Source organism: Hyperolius riggenbachi, chromosome 7 (genome assembly GCF_040937935.1).
Source record: "Hyperolius riggenbachi isolate aHypRig1 chromosome 7, aHypRig1.pri, whole genome shotgun sequence".
NCBI lineage: Eukaryota > Metazoa > Chordata > Amphibia > Anura > Hyperoliidae > Hyperolius > Hyperolius riggenbachi.
The window spans coordinates 149162765-149187733 of NC_090652.1; the positions used below are offsets into that span (position 1 = coordinate 149162765).

The 24969-nt window shown below is 45.2% G+C and overlaps 1 protein-coding gene across 1 annotated transcript in view; it reads left to right on the top strand.

The window, feature by feature from the left end:
* Positions 1–16304: 16304 nt before the first annotated feature.
* Positions 16305–24969, top strand: part of SMG1 (SMG1 nonsense mediated mRNA decay associated PI3K related kinase) — a 209301-nt gene continuing 200636 nt past the window's right edge. The window contains 1 exon segment of the mRNA XM_068244758.1: positions 16305–16579. Coding sequence (XP_068100859.1) covers positions 16506–16579 — 74 coding nt within the window. The 5' untranslated portion in view covers positions 16305–16505.

A 24969-nucleotide genomic window follows, 5' to 3' on the forward strand; every position in this document is an offset into this window, starting at 1 on the left:
GAACTCTCAATTGTCCCTACCTGTTTTAAAAGCTCAATCATTGCACCAATTTCCCAAAAAATCAAAACCTACATGCTTAAATGATTACAGGCCTGTTGCCCTGACATCAACGGTCATGAAAGCATTTGAAAAACTGATAATATCTTATCTGAAATCCATCACAGATCCTCTGCTGGACTGCAATAAATGAAGAATACTCTCGGGTGAATAGTAGGGTCTGCAGTTTATGAAGAGTGTTTCCAGCCCAGCCGAGCATGTCCTCTTCATAACTGTAACATCCATGCCTACCACGCTGCAGACGACGCCGTTAACATGTGTATGCTTTATGTACTACAGCATCTAGACACCCCAGGAACCTATATAACCACACAAAAATGGGTAAGCACCATCAACCAAACCCCAAAAGGTGAGGGGTAGTAAATGGGTGTGCAGAAGGGAACTAAATATAGTATATACCACAAACAAGACAATATGTTCCCTGCAAAAACCGCACCACTCCATATAAATCAATATAAATTCATCTTTATTCAAAAAAGCAAGGTAATAAAAACACTAAAAACAAAAGCCATGGGGGGAAGAGGGTAACTGACAACTATATATCAATGAAATTACAATATCACAATATAATGAATTCATGAAGGATACTGTACAGAAATGGATCAAATACACCTAAGTATAAACATAGATTAATACAATAAATGCACAAAATATATGTGAATAGAATTGATCACAAAACATATGAATAAAAATCCACAGTGCAATGTGGGTAACATCAAGTTGGTGTCATAAAAACAACATGTGCAAAAAGATGAGGAGATGACTAGCAATAAGTCCAGCATCACCCAATAGTGAACTAAGGTGCAAAGTCCCATAGGGCAAGAAAGTGCATAAGTAAAAGCAAAAGTGACAGTGCTGGTAAAGTGCATAGGGTAGTGCAAACGCACACCGGCCAAATAGAAGAGGCTACCTCCAAAGAGGAAACATGAAAGGTGCCCAGAGGAAGCCGCCTTGGATTGTTGAGCGGCGAATCGCGACGGTAAAACACCCATACAGGGGGAGGGGGAATGCTCTGACTTACACCTTTCATGTTTCCTCTTTGGGGGTAGCCTCTTCTGTGGCTTACCTTCCCTGCAGGATCTTTACGCTAGCAGGTGCAGAAAGAGAGCAACCAGGATTGCCTCTGACCTCTCTCACCCTGCACACTCCATCTTCCAGCTCTTGCCTTCAGGAGTAAGATTCCAGTCAATCGCAACTAAAAACAGAAACAGCTTTTTTCCTCAGGCAGTAGCCATACTTAATGCAGAACCACGATAGCGCTGCTAGGACTTGAAAGTAATCAGCACAGAACTGAAAATAAACAATTCTCACCTTGCTTACTGCCATCATACTTACATACTGTTCTCTTGACTTGTAATGTACACACTGTCTGTCCTTGTATTGTTTTTGTTTGTGTTTGTTAAGCAACTGCCAACACAAATTCCTTGTAATTGCAAACTTACTGGGCAAAATAAATTGATTCTGATCAATTATAAAGCAGATGCAAGGAAGAACAAACATTCTCTGAATCATAGACAATACAATTATACTGTTCTAAAGTTAACCTGAACTGAGTAAAACTATTCAAAATAAACACAATTTATCTGCAGAATAACAAAATATACTTACCTTGCCCTCAGTTCCTCTCAGAAGCTCACCGTTTTCTTCTAACAATGATTCCTTTCAGCAAAAATCTATTAACCCTTCGCACTCTCGCATGCAAATGTTCAAACAAATGCATTCACAGATTCACTCATCCAGGCACCACTGGTATCACTACAGCTAAGTTAAAAGCCGGGGTCTTAGTTCACAGAAGAATGCATTCTTATGCTTAGTCACCTATACTGCGCAGAAGTACCCAGGTAAACATAGGTGTCCTAACTCTGGCCCTGTAACATGCATAGTGCAGACATGCAAACATTCATTGCATCAAACCTATCTAGGGATTAGGAGCACACATCCTGACGTCCTCTCCTGGGACAGATAGCACATCATACCAATCGCACAAGGGAGCTAAAGTAATGTATCCATGCGCACCATGCACATACACCAGCATAAGCTGTGTGCATGCAGACAAAAAAACACATACAGGGGAAGGAGGGAGTGCACTGAATTAGACCCTAGACACACGGGGTCAGTAACAAGAAAAAAACACATATATCCAGGCACATCGCCTCAAGTTAGGACATTAAATAAGTTATTAAGGAAAGGGAGGTGCTGAAGGGGGTGCAGCCAGAAAACAGCAAAAATCTATTAACCCTTCGCACTCTTGCATGCAAATGTTCAAACAAATGCATTCACAGATTCACTCATCCAGGCACCACTGGTATCCCTACAGCTAAGTTAAAAGCCGGGGTTTTAGTTCACAGAAGAATGCATTCTTATGCTTAGTCACCTATACTGCGCAAAAGTACCCAGGTAAACATAGGTGTCCTAACTCTGGCCCTGTAACATGCATAGTGCAGACATGCAAACACATTCATTGCATCAAACCTATCAATGGATTAGGAGCACACATCCTGACGTCCTCTCCTGGGACAGATAGCGCATCTTACCAATCGCACAAGGGAGCTAACGTAATGTATCCATGCGCACCATGCACATACACCAACATATGCTGCAGGAGAGGATGCGCTATCTGTCCCAGGAGAGGACATCAGGATGTGTGCTCCTGTGAACTAAGACCCCGGCTTTTAACTTAGTGTAATGATCTGCTCAGCTGCCTGTGCAGGCAGGCAGCTTTTTGACCATTGTTTAGGTTTGCATGCTGCAGGACTCTGGAAAGGAGAGCTTCTGTCAGTTTTGCAACTTGTGTTTGCTGAGGAATTTGCATACGTTGTCATGCAAATTGCCTGGCCACATTCATTGGAGGCGTGTACTATAAGTACTATGTGTTTACCACAATGCTGGGCTGGTCATAAGGATTCCTTCCTGTGAAACACTCCTGGAGGAGTGTCAGCCTTGCTCTTTGTTTGAAGATCAGCTTAGAGTAATTCCTGGAAACTGCACTAGGCAGGGTTCCTTAGTGCAGTTAGGATTGCTTATCTGTTTTGTTTGTTCTGTTGCGATTGTCCTGTCCCAGCAGTGGTCGACAGGAAATCGTTCTGATCTCTGTTCTTGGAGTATAGCTGGTGCAGCGGTTGCTACCAGCTATCTCTTCTGATCTGTCTCACTTGGATCGCACTAGCACCTTGCGCTAGCGCTGTGGATCCTTCTGTTCTGTCTCCTTGGATCACGCTAGCCACTTTCCGCTAGTGCTGTGGATCCTTCTGTTCTACTACTCTGTACCTGGATCGCGCTAGCCACTTTACCTAGTGCCATGGATCCTTCTGTTCTGCTACTCTGTCTGCCTGGATCGCACTCGCCTAGTGCTAGTGCTGTGGATCCTTCTGTTCTGCTACTCTGTACCTGGATCGCACTAGCATCCTGCGCTAGTACTGTGGATCCTTCTGTCCTGTCTTCCTGGATCGCGCTAGCCACTTTTGCTAGTGCTGTGGATCCTATCTCTCGCTTGTCCCTGTTTTCGTGTGTCTGTCTTGTCTGCTACGAACGCTTGCTGGAGGCTCGGTGAGGTAACCGTTAAGCAAGCGCTCGCGTCCTCTGTTACATGTTTGTCTGTCGATGGTTAGTTAGGCGTGCTTGTCTCTATTGTGCTTATCACGTGGAGACCGCGCATGAACGCGTGCACTGTTGCGAATGAGTGCGGTGTTCGTGTTCAGTTAGCGTTTGTTATTTTCCATATCTCCTCATTGTATGATTTGCTGTGCCTTTGCTATCCTCGTATTCTGTTCTGATCTGCCTTGTGTCACTTTTGGCAATCGCCTTTCTTGCGGTTGCGTTTCTGTTTCGTATCTGCTGTTGTGTGTGCGCTGTCGCGGGGTGGCGACTAGATTGGCACACACACATACAACCTGTCCCTTTGCTCGTTCTCATTCGCAATCGCTTCTCTTGCGATTGCGTTCTGCGCTTCGTACAATTCCCGTCTGGCATTTGTGGAGGTACAGAGGATTGGTTCCTCTGCACTCCTCAGCGCCATCTGCCGACAGGAATTTCCCTCTACGGGTGCTTAGCACCTTTTGCTGGGTTCCTGCAATTATACGCTTGTGGAGGATTTCCGCCGTATCAGCGCACGCGCTGTGCGCTGGTCACGGAGGAAGTTCCACAATCGTTACACTTAGCTGTAGGGATACCAGTGGTGCCTGGATGAGTGAATCTGTGAATGCTTTTGTTTGAACATTTGCATGCGAGAGTACGAAGGGTTAATAGATTTTTGCTGTTTTCTGGCCACACCCCCTTCAGCACCTCCCTTTCCTTAATAACTTATATAATGTCCTAGCTAGAGGCGATGTGCCTGGATATTTGTGTTTTTTCTTGTTACTGACCCCTGTGGCCAGGGTTTTAATTCAGTGCACTCCCTCCTTCCCCTGTATGTTTTTTTGTCAGCATGCACACAGCTTATGCTGGTGTATGTGCATGGTGCTCATGGATACATTACGTTAGCTCCCTTGTGCGATTGGTATGATGCACTATCTGTCCCAGGAGAGGACGTCAGGATGTGTGCTCCTAATCCCTAGATAGGTTTGATGCAATGAATGTTTGCATGTCTGCACTATGCATGTTACAGGGCCAGAGCTAGGACACCTATGTTTACCTGGGTACTTCTGCACAGTATAGGTGACTAAGCATAAGAATGCATTCTTCTGTGAACTAAGACGCCGGCTTTTAACTTAACTGTAGGGATACCAGTGGTGCCTGGATGAGTGAATCTGTGAATGCATTTGTTTGAACATTTGCATGCGAGAGTGCGAAGGGTTAATAGATTTTTGCTGTTTCTGGCCACACCCCCTTCAGCGCCTCCCTTTCCTTAATAACTTATTTAATGTCCTAACTTGAGGCGATGTGCCTGGATATATGTGTTTTTTTTTAATCATTCCTTTCAGGTCTGGCTAGATCTAGTTAGACTTGTTTCTTGAAACTGAAAGCCTTAGGGGCCTTTTTCACTATATCAGTTGCTGTCAGTTATAACTGAAAGGACAATTGATGTGCTAGGTAATGTCCACGCTTCCCTATAGCTCAAGTGATATGACTGGGTAAACCCGGGAGCTGTTATGAGGTCATTGCCAATTTTAAAATGGAGAACAGAGAATTCCACTGATCACTGTGGACAAACAGGACACAGGAGAGTAGAAATAAATTGATGAGCAAACTACGTGGAGGGGGGGGGGGGGGGGGGTGTATGTGTTTATTTTGACTTCAGGTGTACTTTAAGTGCAAATGCAGAGTTTAAAATTATTAACTTATATTATTGAACTAGTAACCTTAGCCCGGGCTAGATCTTTCAGCACTCCTCCCTGTGCCCGCCCCGTGCGCAGACACCACGCGTGCCAACCAAGTGCACACCGCGTGCACAAGCCAGCCTCGCACGCCAGCCCACCCCTCCTGGCCCCGTCCTCCCTCCGCTCTACACAGTCCCTGCGTCCCTGCATGCACGGGACACACACACACACACAGGAAGTCAGGCACAGGGATGCAGAGACACTTGCATATTATTATAGAGGATATGTAATATGGCGTAGCTGGCCATGCTTAATAAGCCAAAACACTCAATACAAAGTACTAAAGGATCACTAATGACGGGAGCTCCACTCGTCCTGCCTTGAGCCCCTGCAGGTCCAATCACTTTAAAGGACATTATCCCCACATTTTGATTGGCCCAATAGGCTGCCTGTCAAGTTTCCTGTCACGTGACAGTCAACCAATTGGGCGTGGATAATGTCCTTTAAAGTGATTGGACCCGCAGGGGCTCAGGACATGACGAGTGGAGCTCTGGTCATTGCCAATTAGCAGGCATACATTAGCCTTACAAGCTGCTGCCAAAGCTGGAGAGTGACCACCACCAACAGAGTGATAGACCCAGAGTAGATCTAGTAGGGCACTATTTACTGAGGTGGCAGGCATGAGAAGAGAGTAGTGACAAGGAACTTTACAAATGCAGGGGTAAAAAAAGTACTTTTTTTACTTTTTTATTTATTTTTTTTGTTTAACTTTCAGGCAGTGTGCCAATATCACCTCATATGATGGCAGCAGTGCCAGCATCCAATATCTGGAACAATTTCAAAATTGCACAAAAAGAAAATTATGCAAATTGTAACATGTTCAGCAAAGATATCCTAAGGAAGAAAGTCACATACAACATTAGCAATGTGGAAACGTTTGAAAGCCAGACATTTGTCCAAATTTCTGGAGTTGAATGGTACACGTTCACCATTGCCAGTATTGCCTCCAGCTTCACCCTCAACCTCAAGCCCTCAGTCTGTCAGTGCAGATTTACCACCCAAAGACAAAGACTGCCCAGCTCCAGATGAACTAGCTTCTGTTAGGAGTCCTGCATAAATGTATTGTCCAGCTTCTAGTCCAGGATCAGCCGATTCATTTTTTACAGAAAGTCTTTTTAAACTACCCCAAGTGAAACGCAAAGCCTTCTTCTAACCAATGGACTATGGCAGCCTTTCTTGACAAAATGCAAAGTTTTTAACCCGAAGTTCGTAAACAATTACACGATTAGTCGCTGAAATGATCTGCAAAAATCACCAACCACTATCCATAGTAGAGGATAAAGGTTTCAGAAAGTTGTTAAATTACTTTCAGAAAGTTCTTAAACCACCCAGAGCCAAGATAGTCATCCCAAGCAGGAAACGCTTTGCACAAAAGGTACTTCTAGAAATGTATGAGGACGAAAGTTGAGGACCTTTAAAAAGAACCCGAGGTGGGATTTAATAATGTTAGTAGGGCACAGAGGCTGGTTGTGCATACTATCACCAGCCTCTGTTGCCGTATAGTGTGCCCCCAGGCCCCCTCTGCGCTCTGCTGTCCCCCATAATAAAAACTGCCATGCCCGCGTCCCTTCCCTCCCGCTGATTGGAGGGAAGGGACGCGGGCGGGGAGCAGTGATATAGAGGAGGCGGGGGAGCGGCTCTGAATGGCAACAAAGGTAATCAGCGTGCCCTACTAACATTAATAAATCCACCTTGGGTTCTCTTTAAGGAAAAAAAAACGTTATTGGAGTCACAACAGACATCTGGACATCTGCAACTTATGATTACATCAGTTTGACATTTCACTTTTTAGATGACAAAACGTGGATGGCACCCTCCATATCTCTCAGTCTTAGTACTAGTTACCAAAGTTGTTCTTTCAAGGAAGTTTTTTTTTTATTCAGGAAAACTAGCATGCGAACTTGTTCTGGGTCTAGTCTTTTTCGTTTCCTATCAACTATGATGCCTGATGTGGTGAATAATGTTTCTGAGATTAAAGTTGTAGGTAGACTGTGATTAAGAACTTTTTAGAGAGTTTCCTCAAATTCTGATATTATTTGTTCTCATTCCAGTATTTGAAAATATCAGAGGATGGTTGAAGCAGTGGTTCTGGTAAGCAGGAATGTATTTCTTCTAGAGATAGACAGTAACTCCGCTCACTGCTGGAAGATGGTGTCATGATGATACCCTCTCCCAACAGTGAGCCGAATTACTGTCTACATCCGGAAGAAGAAATAAATGCCTGTTTAGCAGAATCAATGCTTCAACCATCCTCTGATATTCAATTGAGAATATTATCTCCTTGTTGGTCAATATTATCTCCTTGTTGGTCAATGATGTTTGACTAGTATCTCCTCTGTGAGAAAACGCGGAAAAGCCGCCGCAAGTACTCAGAGTAAGGCGGCTGATTCCGCGTCTAACATGGCAGCTTGCACACAGAGACCTGCGTTCGCTGCCTTGACAGAGCACGGAGAAGCCGCCGCATGCCCAGTGAACAGGGTGGCGGATTCCGCGTCCAACGCGGCAGTTTGCATGCATAGGCCTACTTCTGAACGCGGAGAAAACGCCGCATGCTCGGACAGCAGTGCGGCGGATTCCGCGTCCAAAACTACGGAAGCATTACAACACATGTCTGGTGTGGCTGGGACTGATAGTCCACACAGGTTCAGAAGGACGCGCGCGCAGAGAGGCGGAGCATTTATGACAGCCAGAAGGGTGTCAGCTGACCCGGCCGGTCAGCTGACAATTCTATCAGTTTTCATTGGTCCAGCACTTAGGGGAGGCGCAGGAGAGCGCTGGTGTATATATACTGGGTACACCACAAATCAAAATTTCCACTGCGCTCCAACTGAACCTCCACAGGGTCTATAGTTAGTACTTTAGAGTGCTGCTCCTGGATTACTCTGGGATCACAGTAATGGCTGGTAGGCAAAAGAAGGGGGGGGGGGGGGGGGGAAGAAAGAGCGCTCTCTAGTGCATTAACTGTTTTAATGTAGCTTCATACGCAAAATGTACAAATAAAAACTCACAATGTAAGTCATAAAAACATCGCATATCACACAACAAGTGTTTCATCACCGCTTCCTGAAGATGGAAAGCCGAATCTGGTCGCCTCAATACTGTGGCCAGCAGTGATTGGAATCCGGAATTCCGGTAGCGCCAGCGGGAGGAGGAACACGGCGGGATCTCAGCAGCTGCCTGCGCCTATTGCGTCATTACGCGTTTCGGCGTTCAACGCCTTCGTCAGATCTGACTTACATTGTGAGTTTTTATTTGTACATTTTGCGTATGAAGCTACATTAAAACAGTTAATGCACTAGAGAGCGCTCTTTCTTCCCCCCCCCCCCCCTTTTATATATACTGGGTGCTGGTCATTTCTCTGGTGTCTGGCGTTGCGATCACTACGTGGTAGCACTCAGACCTTGTCAGTATCTGTGTTATATTAGACCAGTTTTCTAGGTGTGATGCTCACACCTTAGTATAGGAATTCTGTTATTATCTGTGTTATTATCTAGACCAGTTTCCAAGGTGTTGATGACCAAGGAACTCACACCTTAGTCTAGGAATTCTGTACCATCTGTATTATTATTTATTCTAGACTAGTTCCAGGGGTGTTGAGGATCTTGGAGCTCACACCCAAGTCTAGGCATTGTTGATTATCTGTTATGACCTTCTGCTTTCCTGACCATTCTTCTGATCTCTGATTTTGTACCTTTGTCATTCTGATACTCTGTTGCCAAACTCTGCTAGCCTTAGGATTCTGCATCTGTCTCCTGTCTCTGTACTTTATCTGTCTGTGTGTTACGACCCGGCCTGTCCGACCTCGAGAACTATCTTCCCTGTTGGGAGATAGTTCACAGACCTGTCAGTGACACTCCACCTTTGGTGTCACTCACACTCTGGTCCTTCCCACTCTCAGTCTGGCTCCGCCTCTTGGGGAGCATCAGACCTGTGGAAGGAATCTGATCTCTAGCAGTCTCTCATACTGCCTAACACCCTCATTACGGGTGTCCTTCTCAAAGTATTACTGTTGCACCAAACACTCATATTACTCAGGTGTCCAGAGGTTAGAGATATATCTGATTATCAGTGATACTGCAGATCATCAATAATCGGGTATATATCTGTATTCTCGGTGATACTGCAGATCACCGGTAATCAGATCCTCTCTGTGTTACACCGATCGTTACATCCTCCTGATCATTGTGCTGATGAATGTAAATCAGTGTCTGTCTACACTTTAATTTACATTACCAAGTTGTCAGTGGTGAAGCAATATGGGGGGGGGGAGAGGGTGTGATTGCACCAGGGCCCCTGGACCTGAGGGGCCCACATGAGGCCTTACTTCAGTCACTGCATTAGCTCTTTATTAGCAATGTAATGATCACCTCTACATGTTCTTTAAAGCGGAATATAACCCTGCATTTCAACTTTGCTCTAAAACATTATTTACAGCATATTATATGCAAAAAGCATTTTTTTTTTTACTAGACCAGCATTGGAAGAGTTAAACACAGAGGTTTAAAGTTCCGTGGAGAGATATGCAGAAGTTCAGATAGATACATTCTATTTAGTTAAATGTATCTATTGAGAAATGTTACACACTCTTTGGCTGTCCTCCAGCTCCTTCTGAGTCAGAGACAGTGAGTCACATGCCACACTTAGATACATTTTGTTTACATAAATGTATCTATGTCAGCTTTAGATGCGTATGCAGAAATCTCCAGGAACTTTAAAGCCCTGTGTAACCCTTCCAATGCTGGTCTAGTAAAAAAAAATGCTGGTTGCATATAATATACTGTAAATAATGTTTTAGAGCAAAGTTGAAATGCAGGGTTATATTCCGCTTTAAATAGTGGTAATCTTTAACAAACCATCTGTTTCCTCTGCTTACACCTCTGTCTCACAGTGGCTGTCCTTGGTGTCCATGTAGAGACCCTGTGGGCTCACTCAATGACAAAAACTGGAGAGAAAATTGCCCCAGGCAAAATTTGGTAGAATCTATGTCTCTTGTACTTTCACGTAGGGCTATGATCCACATATTATAATGCCGACAGCATCCTCTTCCCTGGTCTCTAACTTGCTGATCTGCAACATGGTGTCTGAGCGCTGCACAGTATGTTGATGGGACAAGTCCTCATCAGAGCTTACCTGCTTCTCCAGCAAGGTAATACAGCCACATTGGACCAATATCAGTTTGGAGCTTATCGATCTTTCCAGTAAAATTAAAATGCAGTAATAGCTGCAAGCACAGCCATGGAGTCAGGCTGTTTGGAGTCCACCATATTCTGTGTGGCTGTGGACTTTGTATTCAAGATGGCCAGCTTACGCACCTCTTATCTCAGAGTTGCCAAAGAGGACCTATATGTGACCTGGCTCTCCACTACTTGGCCCCTGCCAGGCCTGGTATTCAGGATTTGGGTGCTAACAAAATGCTTGGCCGTTGAAACAATTATCAGGTTAAATTGGTAAGCTCCACGGGACAGATTCTAACGTGCACCCACCCTATCACGGCACCATTTTGACTCCAGCCGCCATGACTCCGCCCTTTGGACATGACAATATCTAGAAAGAATTGTCTAAAGTTATATAAGGGCCCTTTTACACTAATCAATTGATCTTAGTTATAACTGAAAAAAAACCTGATTTTCAAAGTAATGTCCATGTTTCCCTATGGCCTCTTTTACACTTAACGCGTTTTAACTGAAAGCTTTTTCTTAATGCACTGCTATGGAAAAAACACGCACCAACGTGCACTAACGCACACTAACGCATACCAACGGATTAAGTGTAAACGGGGCCTAACTCTAAACATATCCCAGTGACTCCCAAGTTTTGTAATGCTTAAAAGTACATTTTTTCTTCCCTTGATAGGATTGTCTTATGTTTTTTTGCTGTCCATCATGTTTTCAAATATCAACCTACTCCTATTTTGAATTCCCAACAACTCTTTTCTGTCCACACCTCATGCTTCTCTAAGGGCACTAAGTAGTATTCTGCTTGAGTATCCTTACTTCAGAAACTTTGTATACACAACTCAACTAATTAATATGCAAAGATATTATCATTGAAGCAGTTTTTGCGTAACTTGATGATTTGCCCATATAGAATGTATCTGACAAAGAGGGGGGTGGTGAATGGTGGCATGGTACTTGCCCACGATTGGCATCCTATAACTAAATACAGTATAATAATGCTCAAGATACCACTCTGCAAGAATTCTACACTCTGCTAACAATATTTCCCTGCCTTCTTCTTTAGTCACCTCTTCTCATTCTTGCAAAAAAATTCTTCTCTTGAATTTCTACACTTTTCTGGAACTCACTCCCTCAACCTGTTTGTCCCTCATCCACACTTACATTAGATGCTCTTTAGACGCTATGTGAAAACTCACCACTGCAGGCAAGTATATAATCTCCCCTAGAAAACTCTAACCAGCCATCAACCACCACCATACTACCACCTTGTACACAGATTCCCCTTACCAATCCCTATAACCTTATGAATGTAAGCTCAAATGACCAGGGCTCTCCTTCCTCTAATGTGTTTTTACTGCTGTGTAAAGTGGGTATTTATTTTCCACTTCTTTGTAGAATGCATTAGTTGACCTTTTCAATTATCTCTTATCTGTATCCAGAGCTGGGACAAGGTCCTCCAGCACCCAAGGCTGAGACACCAAAGTGCGCCCCTCCATCCCTCCCACCCCAGCTGTCACACACTGATTGCTATTAGACTAAGAGGGCCACAGGGCCCACAACCTTCCCAACACCTTAATATCTAGTTATCTGGCTTGCAGTCACTGCTATGTATCCCCTTTTCTTATTTATTTCTGCTTCAAACACAATTAGGATTGACAGCTGAATGAATTGTGCGCCCCCTCCTACACTGCGCCCTGAGGCTGGAGCCTCTCCAGCCTATGCCTCGGCCCGGCCCTGTCTGTATCCCATTGTTTTGTAACTGTCTATAGTTTGTATTTTCTATTGTGAAGTGCCATGGAAGATGCAGGCACTGTATAAACCCAAAATAATAATACCAATCACTTCCCAATTTTTACTGAGTACCCTTGCTGCTCCCTGCTTCCTTGGTTAAAGTCTACCTGCAGGGAAATTACTAAGGTACTTACCTTAGTAGGGGGAAACTTCCCCATGCCCACGCCCTCCACCTCGTCGTTCCAGCACTGGGACCCCAGGAAGCTTGTCGATAAGGGATTGTTGACGATGCTTGCGCCTGCCCAGTAGCACTGAGCCGAACGGCTTTTCTGCCGAGCCCAAGCGTAGGCTCCTTGCTATTGTAAAGGCAATAGTTGTCTTTTGCCTGTGCCATGCTGCCGAGCTTGTTCACATATGGGAATGTGGCCACGCACTTCTGAGGATCCCAGAGCTTTAGCTGTGCTCAGCTGGAGGATGTGAAAGAATTCCCTTCACTGAGTTAAGTATGTAACTGTTTGTCCTGTGGATCTCACAGTCTAAAGGTCCGTACACACGCCGGACTGGAGGCAACGACGGGTCCGTCGTCACCTCCCGCTGGGTGGGCGTTCCAACGACAGTCCGGCGTGTGTAGGCACTGTTGGCGGACTGATACGGCTGTTTCTGAGCGATCCGCCACGCCGGACTGTCGTTGGAACGCCCACCCAGCGGGAGGTGACGACGTCGTTGCCTCCAGTCCGGCGTGTGTACGGACCTTTATAGGGAAATGCACCCTGGATGTATTTAGAGACTTTAGCCTGTGGCAGCTGGCTGGGTCAACAGAGCAGCTGATTTGTAAACACAGGACGTTAACCCTATGTCTGTTTCCATGAAAGCAGGAATCAGAATCAGAATCGTTTTATTTCGTCAAGCATTACTGGGTCATGCCCGGAATTGGGTTTGGCACAATAACGAGCGGTACATAGACAGAAAGGCAGGAGAAAATAGGAAAAAAAGCGACAGAATACCAAAAAATATGACAGTAATACATCATCCACAAATATGTACATGCACAAGTATACATTCAGCCACAAGTGTACATTCAGCATCAGTATGCATAATTCGAAAAGACACAGCCAAGTCTACCAAAAAGCGGAAAAATCTGAGCAGTTAAAAAAATGATGTCTGGAAGAAGACACAGTGAGGATTTATTGCTGGATTTGTCTCAGCTGTAACAAATAAATGTTTTTCTTTAAAGGTTATTATGCTGTTGCTTGTCTTTTAAAGCAGAGAGGAAGTTCTGAGTTCAGGTCCACTTTAAGGGCTCTGCCTCTGACACAGGAGACCAGGGTTCGAATCTTGGCTCTTCCTGTTCAGTAAGCCAGCACCAATTCAGTAGGAGACCTTGGGCAAGACTCCCTAACACTGCTACTGCCTATAGAGCGCTTTGAGTCCCCTGGGAGAAAAGAGAAATATAAATGTTCTGTGTCTTGTCTAGTAAAGAATTACTAAAATGTTTCCCTACCCTAGTAAATAAATAAACTAAAGGTTCACCACTGTCCCACAATTCCAACCACTCCAGCTCCTATTTTCCGTACACAAGACCTAAAATGGGTAGTTCACACTAGAGCCCTTTTACAGTGTTTTGCTGATAATCGGTGATCAATAAAGTGCTGTGGCAATGTACTTAAAGTGACAATGAAGCGGAAAAAAACTCATGATATAATGAATTGCTTGTGTAGTAGGGATAATTAATAGAACATTAGAAGCAAAGAAAATAGTGTCATATTTGTATTTTCAGGTATATCGCTTTTTTTATAACATTGCATCATTTTCTAATACTCACAGTTTCCACAATACACTCAGCATTTTAAATGATTTCACAGAGTGCCCATTTGAACTTTTCTCTGCAGAAAAACCACAAACAAAGAAGAAACAATGAGAGACAGTTGAGATAAGTGCTTCAGAAGACAGTGCTGTCCACGACTTTATAAAGTCGCAGAGCTCACAGAAGCTCTTTAGCATTGATAACAACTGAAGTTTCTTAACTCTTCCTGTACTGGAAACAATATGATACTCATGTCTGTGCTAATAATGTTTTATTTCTTAGCAGTACTACACATACAAATCATTGTATCATAAGTTTATTTTCACTTCAGATTCCCTTTAACCCCCTTGGCGGTATGAAAAATACCGCCAGGGGGCAGCGCAGCAGTTTTTTTTTATTTTATTTTTTTTTAAATCATGTAGCGAGCCCAGGGCTCGCTACATGATAGCCGCTGCTCAGCGGCATCCCCCCAGCCCCGCCGATCGCCTCCGGCGATAGGCGATCAGGAAATCCCGTTCAAAGAACGGGATTTCCTGGAGGGCTTCCCCCGTCGCCATGGCGACGGGGCGGGATGACGTCACCGACGTCAGCGACGTCGGGACGTCATTGGGAGACCCGATCCACCCCTTGGCGCTGCCTGGCACTGATTGGCCAGGCAGCTCAGGGGTCTGGGGGGGGCACGCGCCGCACCGGATAGCGGCGATCGGGCACGCGGCGGCGGCGATCGGGGTGCTGGCGCAGCTAGCAAAGTGCTAGCTGCGTCCAGCAAAAAAAAAAATTATGAAAATCGGCCCAACAGGGCCTGAGCGGCACCCTCCGGCGGCTTACCCCGTGTCCAGCACGGGGTTACCGCTAAGGAGGTTAAAGAGGAACTTTAACCAAGGATTGAACTTTATTCACTGACACTCCTTTTCCCATGAGAAATCTTTACCTTTTCTTAAATAGATCACATCAGGGGGGTCTGTTTGGCTGATATTGTGGTGAAACCCCTTCTGCAGTGTAATGTCATGATCTTGGTCCTGACAGTTTGCTGTCTGTGAATCTCGTTGCATTGTGGGAAATAATGGCTTTTTTTCCCCAACTGCCAAGCAAGCAGTATCTCCCTCTGTGCATAGAACTCTCAGTAACGAACATTCCGCATAGATCACCTGGCAGAACTAAAGATGTCACCACCTATAATAAATTTCAGGATGTAAATCAGGGAGAGGAAAAATTTTACAAAGGAAAAGCACTGAAAAAATAATCTTTAAATCAATATTGTAAACAATAAGCAATTTTAATAATTGTTAATTTCACTACAGTTCCTCTTTAAATGTGAGTACTTACACTGCAGTGTTGCGATTTGTATGAAATCGCAAATGCTCTGCATGCAGCATTTTTGGAGCAATGCGATTCTCTGTCCCTAAACTAAATCATAAAGAGCAATAGCATTGAGCAATGTTAGATGTTGTGTACATTTTTGTTGTTGTTGTGTGCAGTTTACTGGAGTTTTCCATCACATCATGTGCCTGACACCTACTAATGTTCATATTCATTGTTCCATACACCAGAGTGGTCTGAATGAATAGCCCCTGCCCCCTAACGTTCTCTTTTTGGAGGGACGGTTCCTCTTTTGGAACCAAATCCCCCTGTCCCTCTTTGTTCCTCAACCTTCATTCATTCACGGCCGATGTAAATATCAGCGTTAAAAAATATATTATTGAGACTCTAAATTGATGTTTCTCTTTTCAGCTGTTAACATCATGAAAAAGTATAGACAATAGACAGGAAAAGTGTGATTTGAATTAATAATGTTGCTCTTGGATTCTTTGTGGGATGAGTGACTGGGGGTGTGGTGGGGGCTTATGTGAAAGAGTTGCAGGAAGCAAGTATTGTGATGGGTTAACACACAGACATATATGTAGTCGGTAAAAATTGGGGAATTATAAGTAAGCCACTTGCATCCCCAGTAGCGGTGAAGTTAACCGATTGACTCCATTGCATATCATATTTAGATCTTCTCCCTAATGCATGCGAATGAGCCACTGCTCTTGAAGTACAACAATGAATTGCTCTCCAGCCGGTAGGTGTCACTATACAGCTCTACCTCCATTACAGCAGAAGAGGGCTGCAGCGGCCAATCACAGCGCTCACGTTACAGCCAATATAGGAGAAGGGGCGGATTCCTGATCTGTCAGCCAGTCGCAGGCCTGAGAAGCAGGAACCACAGGCGGGCCCGTTTCTGCAGCCAGTCAGGGAAGGCCAATCAGCTAGGGCGGGCGGGGTGTTCTCGACAGCCCCGGAGCGAGCAAGTAATACGGCGGTCCGGAGCCGCCTCCTCCTCCTCGTCAGGAAGCAGGAACCGAAAGCAGCACTCCCGCCTCCCGCACTGTGCGAGCGGCCCTGTCCTCCGCTGCTGGCCATGCCGGCCAGGGGAAGGTAATGAGCCGCAGAGCCACGGGGTCTCGGCTGAGCAGCAAGCAGTATCAGCGGAGCTGGAATGACTGGCAACCCAGGTCAGTTGGCGGCCTAGGCCTCGCACTGCTGGTGGGGGGTCAGCGCAGGGCAGCCCGGCAGTGCTGGTCACGTGTGTGCCACGCACTGGCCACTGAGGCCTATATAGCCTGGTGAGGGCTACATCATGTGTGCAGCAGCTGTAATAGCGCCACTCAGCTGCCCATGCTGTGTATTGGGCAACTCCAGTGTGACTGGGCACCTCTCACCCCTTTCATTGTGACTAAGTGCTACCCAACCATTAGTGTGCTGTCATATCTCCAGTATGGCTGAGGATCTAATACTGAGTGTCTCTGTGTGGCCGAGTACTACTCACCCTCTCTGTGCTGCTATTATATCACCTGTATGGCTGAATACCACTTGCTATAATTACACTTCTAGTATGACCATCTGTATGCAGCCATTATTTTACCTCCAAGGATGTCTGAGTACATTTCACCTTCCTTTGGCTGAAAATCACTCTCTGTGCTGCCATTATAACTCCAATGTGTCTTGACTACCACTCACACTCTGAGAGCTTCTGGTGCTGGTTGGTGACCCAGAGGAAAATCTCACGAGCAGTTCTTAAAGCTAGTATGGTTCAGTTGAGCCAGCGTGAAAGTCCATATTGAAATTATGCTAATGTGATTGGGTTGACAGCAATCTCTTAAACTTCTAGATTTCGGATAGGTTGAACAGTAGTAAATATATGCTTGCACTTTTTGGCCAGTTATACTTCAAGTTGTAGACATTGCTGTGATTAGATAACTATTCCCTATAGACTTTCACACTGGTTCACCTCAACCATACTAGCTCCCAGTTTTCCAATCACAGTAACCTTTGTTGCTACTATACCTCCTGTGTGACTGAGAACCACTTCCTGTTCTCTATTCTGCCAATACACCTCCAGTGCAACTTAGTACTACTTCCCCTCTTTTATGCTGCCATCACACCTTCTGTGTGACTACCGCTCCTTGCCTCTCCTCTATTCTGCCATTACACCTCCAATGTTAAGTACCACTTCCCATCCCTTATGATTCTATTACACCTCCAGTTGGACTGAGTACCATTTTCCCTTCTGTCTGTTCTGCTATTCCACCTCCAGTGGGACTGAGTACCACTTCCCCTCCCTCTATGCTGCCATTCCACCTCCAGTGGGACTGAGTACCACTTCCCCTCCCTCTATGCTGCCATTCCACCTCCAGTGGGACTGAGTACCACTTCCCCTCCCTCTATGCGGCCATTCCACCTCCAGTGGGACTGAGTACCACTTCCCCTCCCTCTATGCGGCCATTCCACCTCCAGTGGGACTGAGTACCACTTCCCCTCCCTCTATGCTGCCATTCCACCTCCAGTGGGACTGAGTACCACTTCCCCTCCCTCTATGCTGCCATTCCACCTCCAGTGGGACTGAGTACCACTTCCCCTCCCTCTATGCTGCCATTCCACCTCCAGTGGGACTGAGTACCACTTCCCCTCCCTCTATGCTGCCATTCCACCTCCAGTGGGACTGAGTACCACTTCCCCTCCCTCTATGCTGCCATTCCACCTCCAGTGGGACTGAGTACCACTTCCCCTCCCTCTATGCTGCCATTCCACCTCCAGTGGGACTGAGTACCACTTCCCCTCCCTCTATGCTGCCATTCCACCTCCAGTGGGACTGAGTACCACTTCCCCTCCCTCTATGCTGCCATTCCACCTCCAGTGGGACTGAGTACAACTTCCCCGCCCTCTATGCTGCCATTCCACCTCCAGTGGGACTGAGTACCACTTCCCCTCCCTCTATGCTGCCATTCCACCTCCAGTGGGACTGAGTACCGCTTCCCCTCCCTCTATGCTGCCATTCCACCTCCAGTGGGACTGAGTACCGCTTCCCCTCCCTCTATGCTGCCATTCCACCTCCAGTGGGACGGAGTACCGCTTCCCCTCCCTCTATGCTGCCATTCCACCTCCAGTGGGACGGAGTACCGCTTCCCCTCCCTCTATGCTGCCATTCCACCTCCAGTGGGACGGAGTACCGCTTCCCCTCCCTCTATGCTGCCATTCCACCTCCAGTGGGACGGAGTACCGCTTCCCCTCCCTCTATGCTGCCATTCCACCTCCAGTGGGACGGAGTACCGCTTCCCCTCCCTCTATGCTGCCATTCCACCTCCAGTGGGACGGAGTACCGCTTCCCCTCCCTCTATGCTGCCATTCCACCTCCAGTGGGACGGAGTACCGCTTCCCCTCCCTCTATGCTGCCATTCCACCTCCAGTGGGACGGAGTACCGCTTCCCCTCCCTCTATGCTGCCATTCCACCTCCAGTGGGACGGAGTACCGCTTCCCCTCCCTCTATGCTGCCATTCCACCTCCAGTGGGACGGAGTACCGCTTACCCTCACTCTATGCTGCCATTCCACCTCCAGTGGGACGGAGTACCGCTTACCCTCACTCTATGCTGCCACTCCACCTCCAGTGGGACGGAGTACCGCTTACCCTCACTCTATGCTGCCATTCCACCTCCAGTGGGACGGAGTACCGCTTACCCTCACTCTATGCTGCCATTCCACCTCCAGTGGGACGGAGTACCGCGTACCCTCCCTCTATGCTGCCATTCCACCTCCAGTGGGACGGAGTACCGCTTACCCTCCCTCTATGCTGCCATTCCACCTCCAGTGGGACGGAGTACCGCTTACCCTCCCTCTATGCTGCCCTTACACCTTCAATTAGACTGAATAGCACTGCCCCCTTCTCTATACTGCCACTACATCTCCAGTTGGACTGAGTACCCCCCTCTCTCCGGTCTGTTTCCATTACACCTCCAGTGTAGCTGAGTACCACTTGCTCTCCTCTGTTGCCATTATACCTCCAGTTGGACTGACTACCACTACCCTCTATGTTGCAATTACACTTCCAGTGGGACAGAGTACAACTTCCCCTCCTCTGCTTCTGTTACACCTCCAGTTGGACTGACTACCACTCTCCCTCCTGTCTATGTTGCTATTAAACCTCCTTTACCCGACTTCCCATCCTCTTTGCTGCTATTACACCTCCAGTAGGTCTGAGTACCACTTCCCCTTCCTCTATGCTGCCATTACACCTCCAGTTGGACTGAGTACCACTTACCATCTTCTATCTTGCCATTATACCTTCAGTGTTACTCAGTATACCTCTCTTTCTTTATGCTACTATTAAAGGGAACTAAGCACCTTTTTTTTCCCTTTGACATTTCTCCTAGTTTCTAATAGCTGCAGGCAGGGCTGTGGAGTCGGTTAAAAAAATCCACCGACTCCTCAGTGTAGGATTCCTCCGACTCCTCTAATTTGCATATTACAATTTTGTTGATTAACAGTATGTAACGTGAAATTTGTCTCTTAAATGCCAACGCTTAGGAATTTTACAAGACAACTGAAGTGAGGATATGTAGACTACTATATTTATTCCCTTTAGACTAAAACTAGTCCTTGGTAAGAGTACTTGTAAAAGGCACAGACCGGAACAAAGAACATCTATCAGGCCCTAGGCAATGTAACTGTGGGTACATGTAAGAATGATGTGCAGGTACTCTGCAGGGGAATGAGGAGATTCGTCCTCTATTACACATTCTTCATGCACTATCTGAACAAGGTTTATGGGTGATAGACAACACTTCTGTGTTCAATGTGCACAACATTCTCAGTGGATTCCCTGCAGCTCTGTGGGGAGTGTATATGTAGAGTATAGTACTACTGTGTAACAAAGTAAACCTGAGACAGATGAAATTATAGTTTTATACATACCTGGGGCTTCCTCCAGCCCCCTTCAGGCTAATCAGTCCCTCGCTGGCCTCCTCCGCCACCTGGATCTTCTGCTATGAGTCCAGGTACTTGAGCCAGTCTGGTGTAGTGCGCATGCACACACTCCGCCGCCGGGAGCGTACTACACCTGCGCAGCACTATTGCGCAGGTGCAGAATGCTCCTGGCTGTGGAAGCGGCATGTAGCCAGACTGCTTTGACTGGCTGAATTACCTGGACTCATAGCAGAAAATCCAGGTGGTGGAGGAAGACAGCGAGGGACTGAATGGCCTGAAGGGGGCTGGAGGAAGCTTAAGGTATGTATAAAGCTTTTCTTTTAATTCACCTCAGGTACCCTTTAATTCATAGTCACCAAACCAAATTTTAACAACATATCAAATTTTGATGTCATGAGCAAAGAGAGTGCATACATTTGCATAAACCAGCATCAATGCAGAATTATTTCCATCTCATTGACCATCTCTATTAGTGACGCGGCTACACATCAGGCTTTATACTTACAGCAGAGATGTTATGTTGTATATATGAGATTCCTGTGTACACATCATATATGCTGTACAGTCACAAACTTTAAAAATACGGGGACTGCTTTATTGAAGCAGCGCAAGTAACTAATTTTGATTGGTTTATTTCATTTTTGTGGACTGAACACAGCTATTACTGTGTATATACATTTTTAATGACTATTATCTGAGAAATAGAACATTTTATCATATTTTCTATTTTAATTACAGTAAAAAATTCATTAGGAGTCAGTGCATTTTTTCCCAACTCCAGGCACCCAAAATTGCTCCAACTCCATGACTCCGACTCCACAGCCCTGGCTGCAGGAGCTACCATGTCCCCCTCCCCTTTAGCTGTCCTTATTTACAGAAGTCGCAGATGCTATCTTTACATCTTCTCTCTGGATAATAAACGCTTTGAAGCCATTGCCCTATAAACCCCCGCCCCGTTGATGAAGTTTTGTTTACTTCTTGGTAATGTATGCAATAAAACAAATAAATTAGTCCTTAGCTGCCTGAAACCTCTACGGTCGGTCGGCCGGCCATCTAACTGAAGAAGGCTAATAAAATCGTTCACTTTTCTTAAATGTAAAATTGAATTATTTTTTTTAAGGAGACATGTTGGTGTGCATTTTTAATGTGCTATTGAGATGCCCTGGGTGCTAAAAATGGTGCTCGGTTAACTTTAAAGAGTAACTGTTAGGCATAAAATTCAAAATCAATTCTCTATTTATAGCTGTTAAATAAGTTTAAAGGATGCTTACCAGGCAATTTCAAAGTTTAAAATTAATCTTACTTTTATTTCCAATAGAATGTCATTCCCAACTCTCAGCAGCTCTTATTTCATACATCTGCAGAAGGAAAATTGCAGTGCATACAAAATTCAGCCTGATTGGCTGAAGCCTTTACCCCTTCTGGTTTCCCCTCCCACACCTCTGTGATTGGATCCTGTTCTCCACTATGCCAATCTGCAGAGGTTGCAGGCTGTTAGGGAGCAGGGAGGGGGGCCAGCACCTGTCCTCTCACTGTCTTCAGCCCCCCTTCCTGTATTTTGCCACTATCCGCACGCTCGCTACTTTCCCCCTCGGCATCTCCCCTCCTGCCCGCAGCATTACAGAGCACAGCGAGGAGGAATAAAGGCAGTGTACACACTCGCCTCATCCATGGTTCCGGGTGCTGGAGTTCCCGTCTACACTCTGCACTACCGTTGCCCTGTACGGCAGTAGTGCAAAGAGTATAGACTGGAACTCCAGCGCCTGGAACCATAAGTAGGTGAGTCTTTGTGTGCTGCTTTTATTCCTTCCCGCTGTGCTCTGTAATGCTGCGGGGATGAGGGGAGTAAGGGAGGAAATTACATCAGGATTGGCTTCACCCAAGATGGCCCCTACCAGGAACAGAATTCTTTTTTTTTTTTTTTTTATATATATAAAATTCTCTGAAATCAAAACATGGACAGTAAAATACATCTGTTATGTAAGTAGAGAAAGTAAATATCTACGTGTGTGTGTGTGTGGTTTTTTTTTTTTCTTTCTTTCTTTCTTTCTTTCTTCCTTTCTTCCTTCCTTCCCCCCTTTCTTCCTTCCTTCCCCGGGCATAGTATGGCTATCAGTTCCATTTTAAACCTACAGCGAGACGGAGTGCCACTTCTTCCCGCTTCTTTATTTTGTCATTCTGCCTCCAGTGTTATGGAGTACCACATCCCATTCCCTCTATTACCTCTCCAATGTGACAGAGTATCTTATGCTTTCCTTTATGCTGGTATACCACTTCCCAGTCCTCTCTACGATGCCCTTAACCCTCCACTGTAGATGTGTACCACTCCACTAGATGGTCGAATAGATAATTTCCAGAAAGTCCGATCTGATTTCCAATCGTCTTTGATTGATTTTGTATAAAAGTGATCGAAAATAAAAACGATCGCAAATCATATCAGACCAGTTGGAAATTATCTATTCAACCATCTATCTTGCAGGAAATTGCATGGTGTATATCAGGCAATACTAAACCTTGTGCTATGAATTTACTGTGTTCTGCCACGTGGCTTCTAAGAGATCTGATAGTGTGGCTGATGTAGCACAAACCACCGTATGGACAAATTCAGCAGTAGATCACAAACTGTGTTGCACAGGTAGTATTCTGCCTTACCTCAATTGGTTTCAAGTATGGAGGAAAAGCTACTGAGAAATAGGTTAATCTGTGCTCCTGCAAGGCACAGCACTTGCATAATCTTTTAGAATACCAGTAATTGCTTTTGAGAGAACTAGTCACCCTCAACCTCTGAAGTAGTGTTTGGTATCTTACTGGGTGCAATCATGTTTTAGATATTTGGTAGCACCTTCCTGAGCTGGGAATCTAATTTTTAAATGTTTGGTAATAAAATATTTTTACATTTGTCGTAAAATACAATTAGTGTTTTTCTTCTTCCACATTACAACTCTGGGGAAGTGGATCTAATCACTCATCTCTACCATGATTTTCCATTCAAATAGCCCCTAAAGGTATCTTCTACATGTGCAACAGGATACCTTTTAAAAGCTGCACTCCTTTTTCATCAGATCTATCCCAAATAACAAGAATGTCATCTACAGGATCTTCTCAAAAAATTAGCATATTGTGATAAAGTTCATTATTTTCTGTAATGTACTGATACACATTAGACTTTCATATATTTTAGATTCATTACACACAACTAAAGTAGTTCAAGCTTTTTGTTTTTCTTATTGATGGTTTTGGCATACAGCTCATGAAAACCCAAAATTCCTATCTCAAAAAAATAGCATATTTAATCCGACCAATAAAAGAAGTGTTTTTAAAACAAAAAAAGTCAACCTTCAAATAATTATGTTCAGTTATGCACTTAATACTTGGTCGGGAATCATTTTGCAGAAATGACTGCTTCAATGCGGCGTGGCATGGAGGCAATCAGCCTGTGGCACTGCTCAGGTGTTATGGAGGCCCAAGATGCTTTGTTGGGTCTTGCATCTCACAACTTTCTCTTCACAATATTCCACAGATTCTCTATGGGGTTTAGGTCAGGAGAGTTTTACCATAGTCAGTAAACCATTTACCAGTGGTTTTGGCACTGTGAGCAGGTGACAGGTCATGCTGAAAAATGAAATTTTCATCTCCATAAAGCTTTTCAGCAGATGGAAGCATGAACCAACTTTTGAACCAGAAACAGCGGCAGAAGCGCCTGACCTGGGCTACAGAGAAGCAGCACTAGACTGTTGCTCAGTGGTCCTAAGTACTTTTTTCAGGTGAAAGCAACTTTTACATGTCATTCGGAAATCAAGGTGCCAGAGTCTGGAGGAAGACTGGGGAGAGGGAAATGCCAAAATGCCTGAAGTCCAGTGTCAAGTACCCACAGTCAGTGATAGTCTGGGGTGCCATGTCAGCTGCTGGTGTTGGTCCACTGTGTTGTGTCAAGGGCAGGGTCAATGCAGCTAGCTATCAGGAGCTTTTGGAGCACTTCATGCTTCTATCTGCTGAAAAGCTTTATGAAGAAGATTTCATTTTTCAGCACGACCTGGCACCTGCTCATAGTGCCAAAACCACTGGTAAATGGTTTACTGACCATGGTATTACTGTGCTCAATTGGCCTGCCAACTCTCCTGACCTGAACCCCATAGAGAATCTGAGGGATATTGTGAAGAGAAAGTTGTGAGACGCAAGACCCAACACTCTGGATGAGCTTAAGGCCGCTATCGAAGCATCCTGGGCCTCCATAACACCTGAGCAGTGCCACAGGCTGATTGCCTCCATGCCACGCCGCATTGAAGCAGTCATTTCTGCAAAAGGATTCCCGACCAAGTATTGAGTGCATAACTGAACATAATTATTTGAAGGTTGACTTTTTTGTTTTAAAAACCTGTTTCTTTTATTGGTCGGATTAAATATGCTAATTTTTTGAGATCGGAAATTTGGGTTTTCATGAGCTGTATGCCAAAATCATCAATAAGAAAAACAATAAAAGGCTTGAACTACTTCAGTTGTGTGTAATGAATCTAAAATATATGAAAGTCTGTTTATCAGTACATTACAGAAAATAATGAACTTCATCACAATATGCTAATTTTTTGGGAAGATCCTGTATATATCTTTATATAGAGGCTCAGGTTTGCTCGGAAGAGACAGTG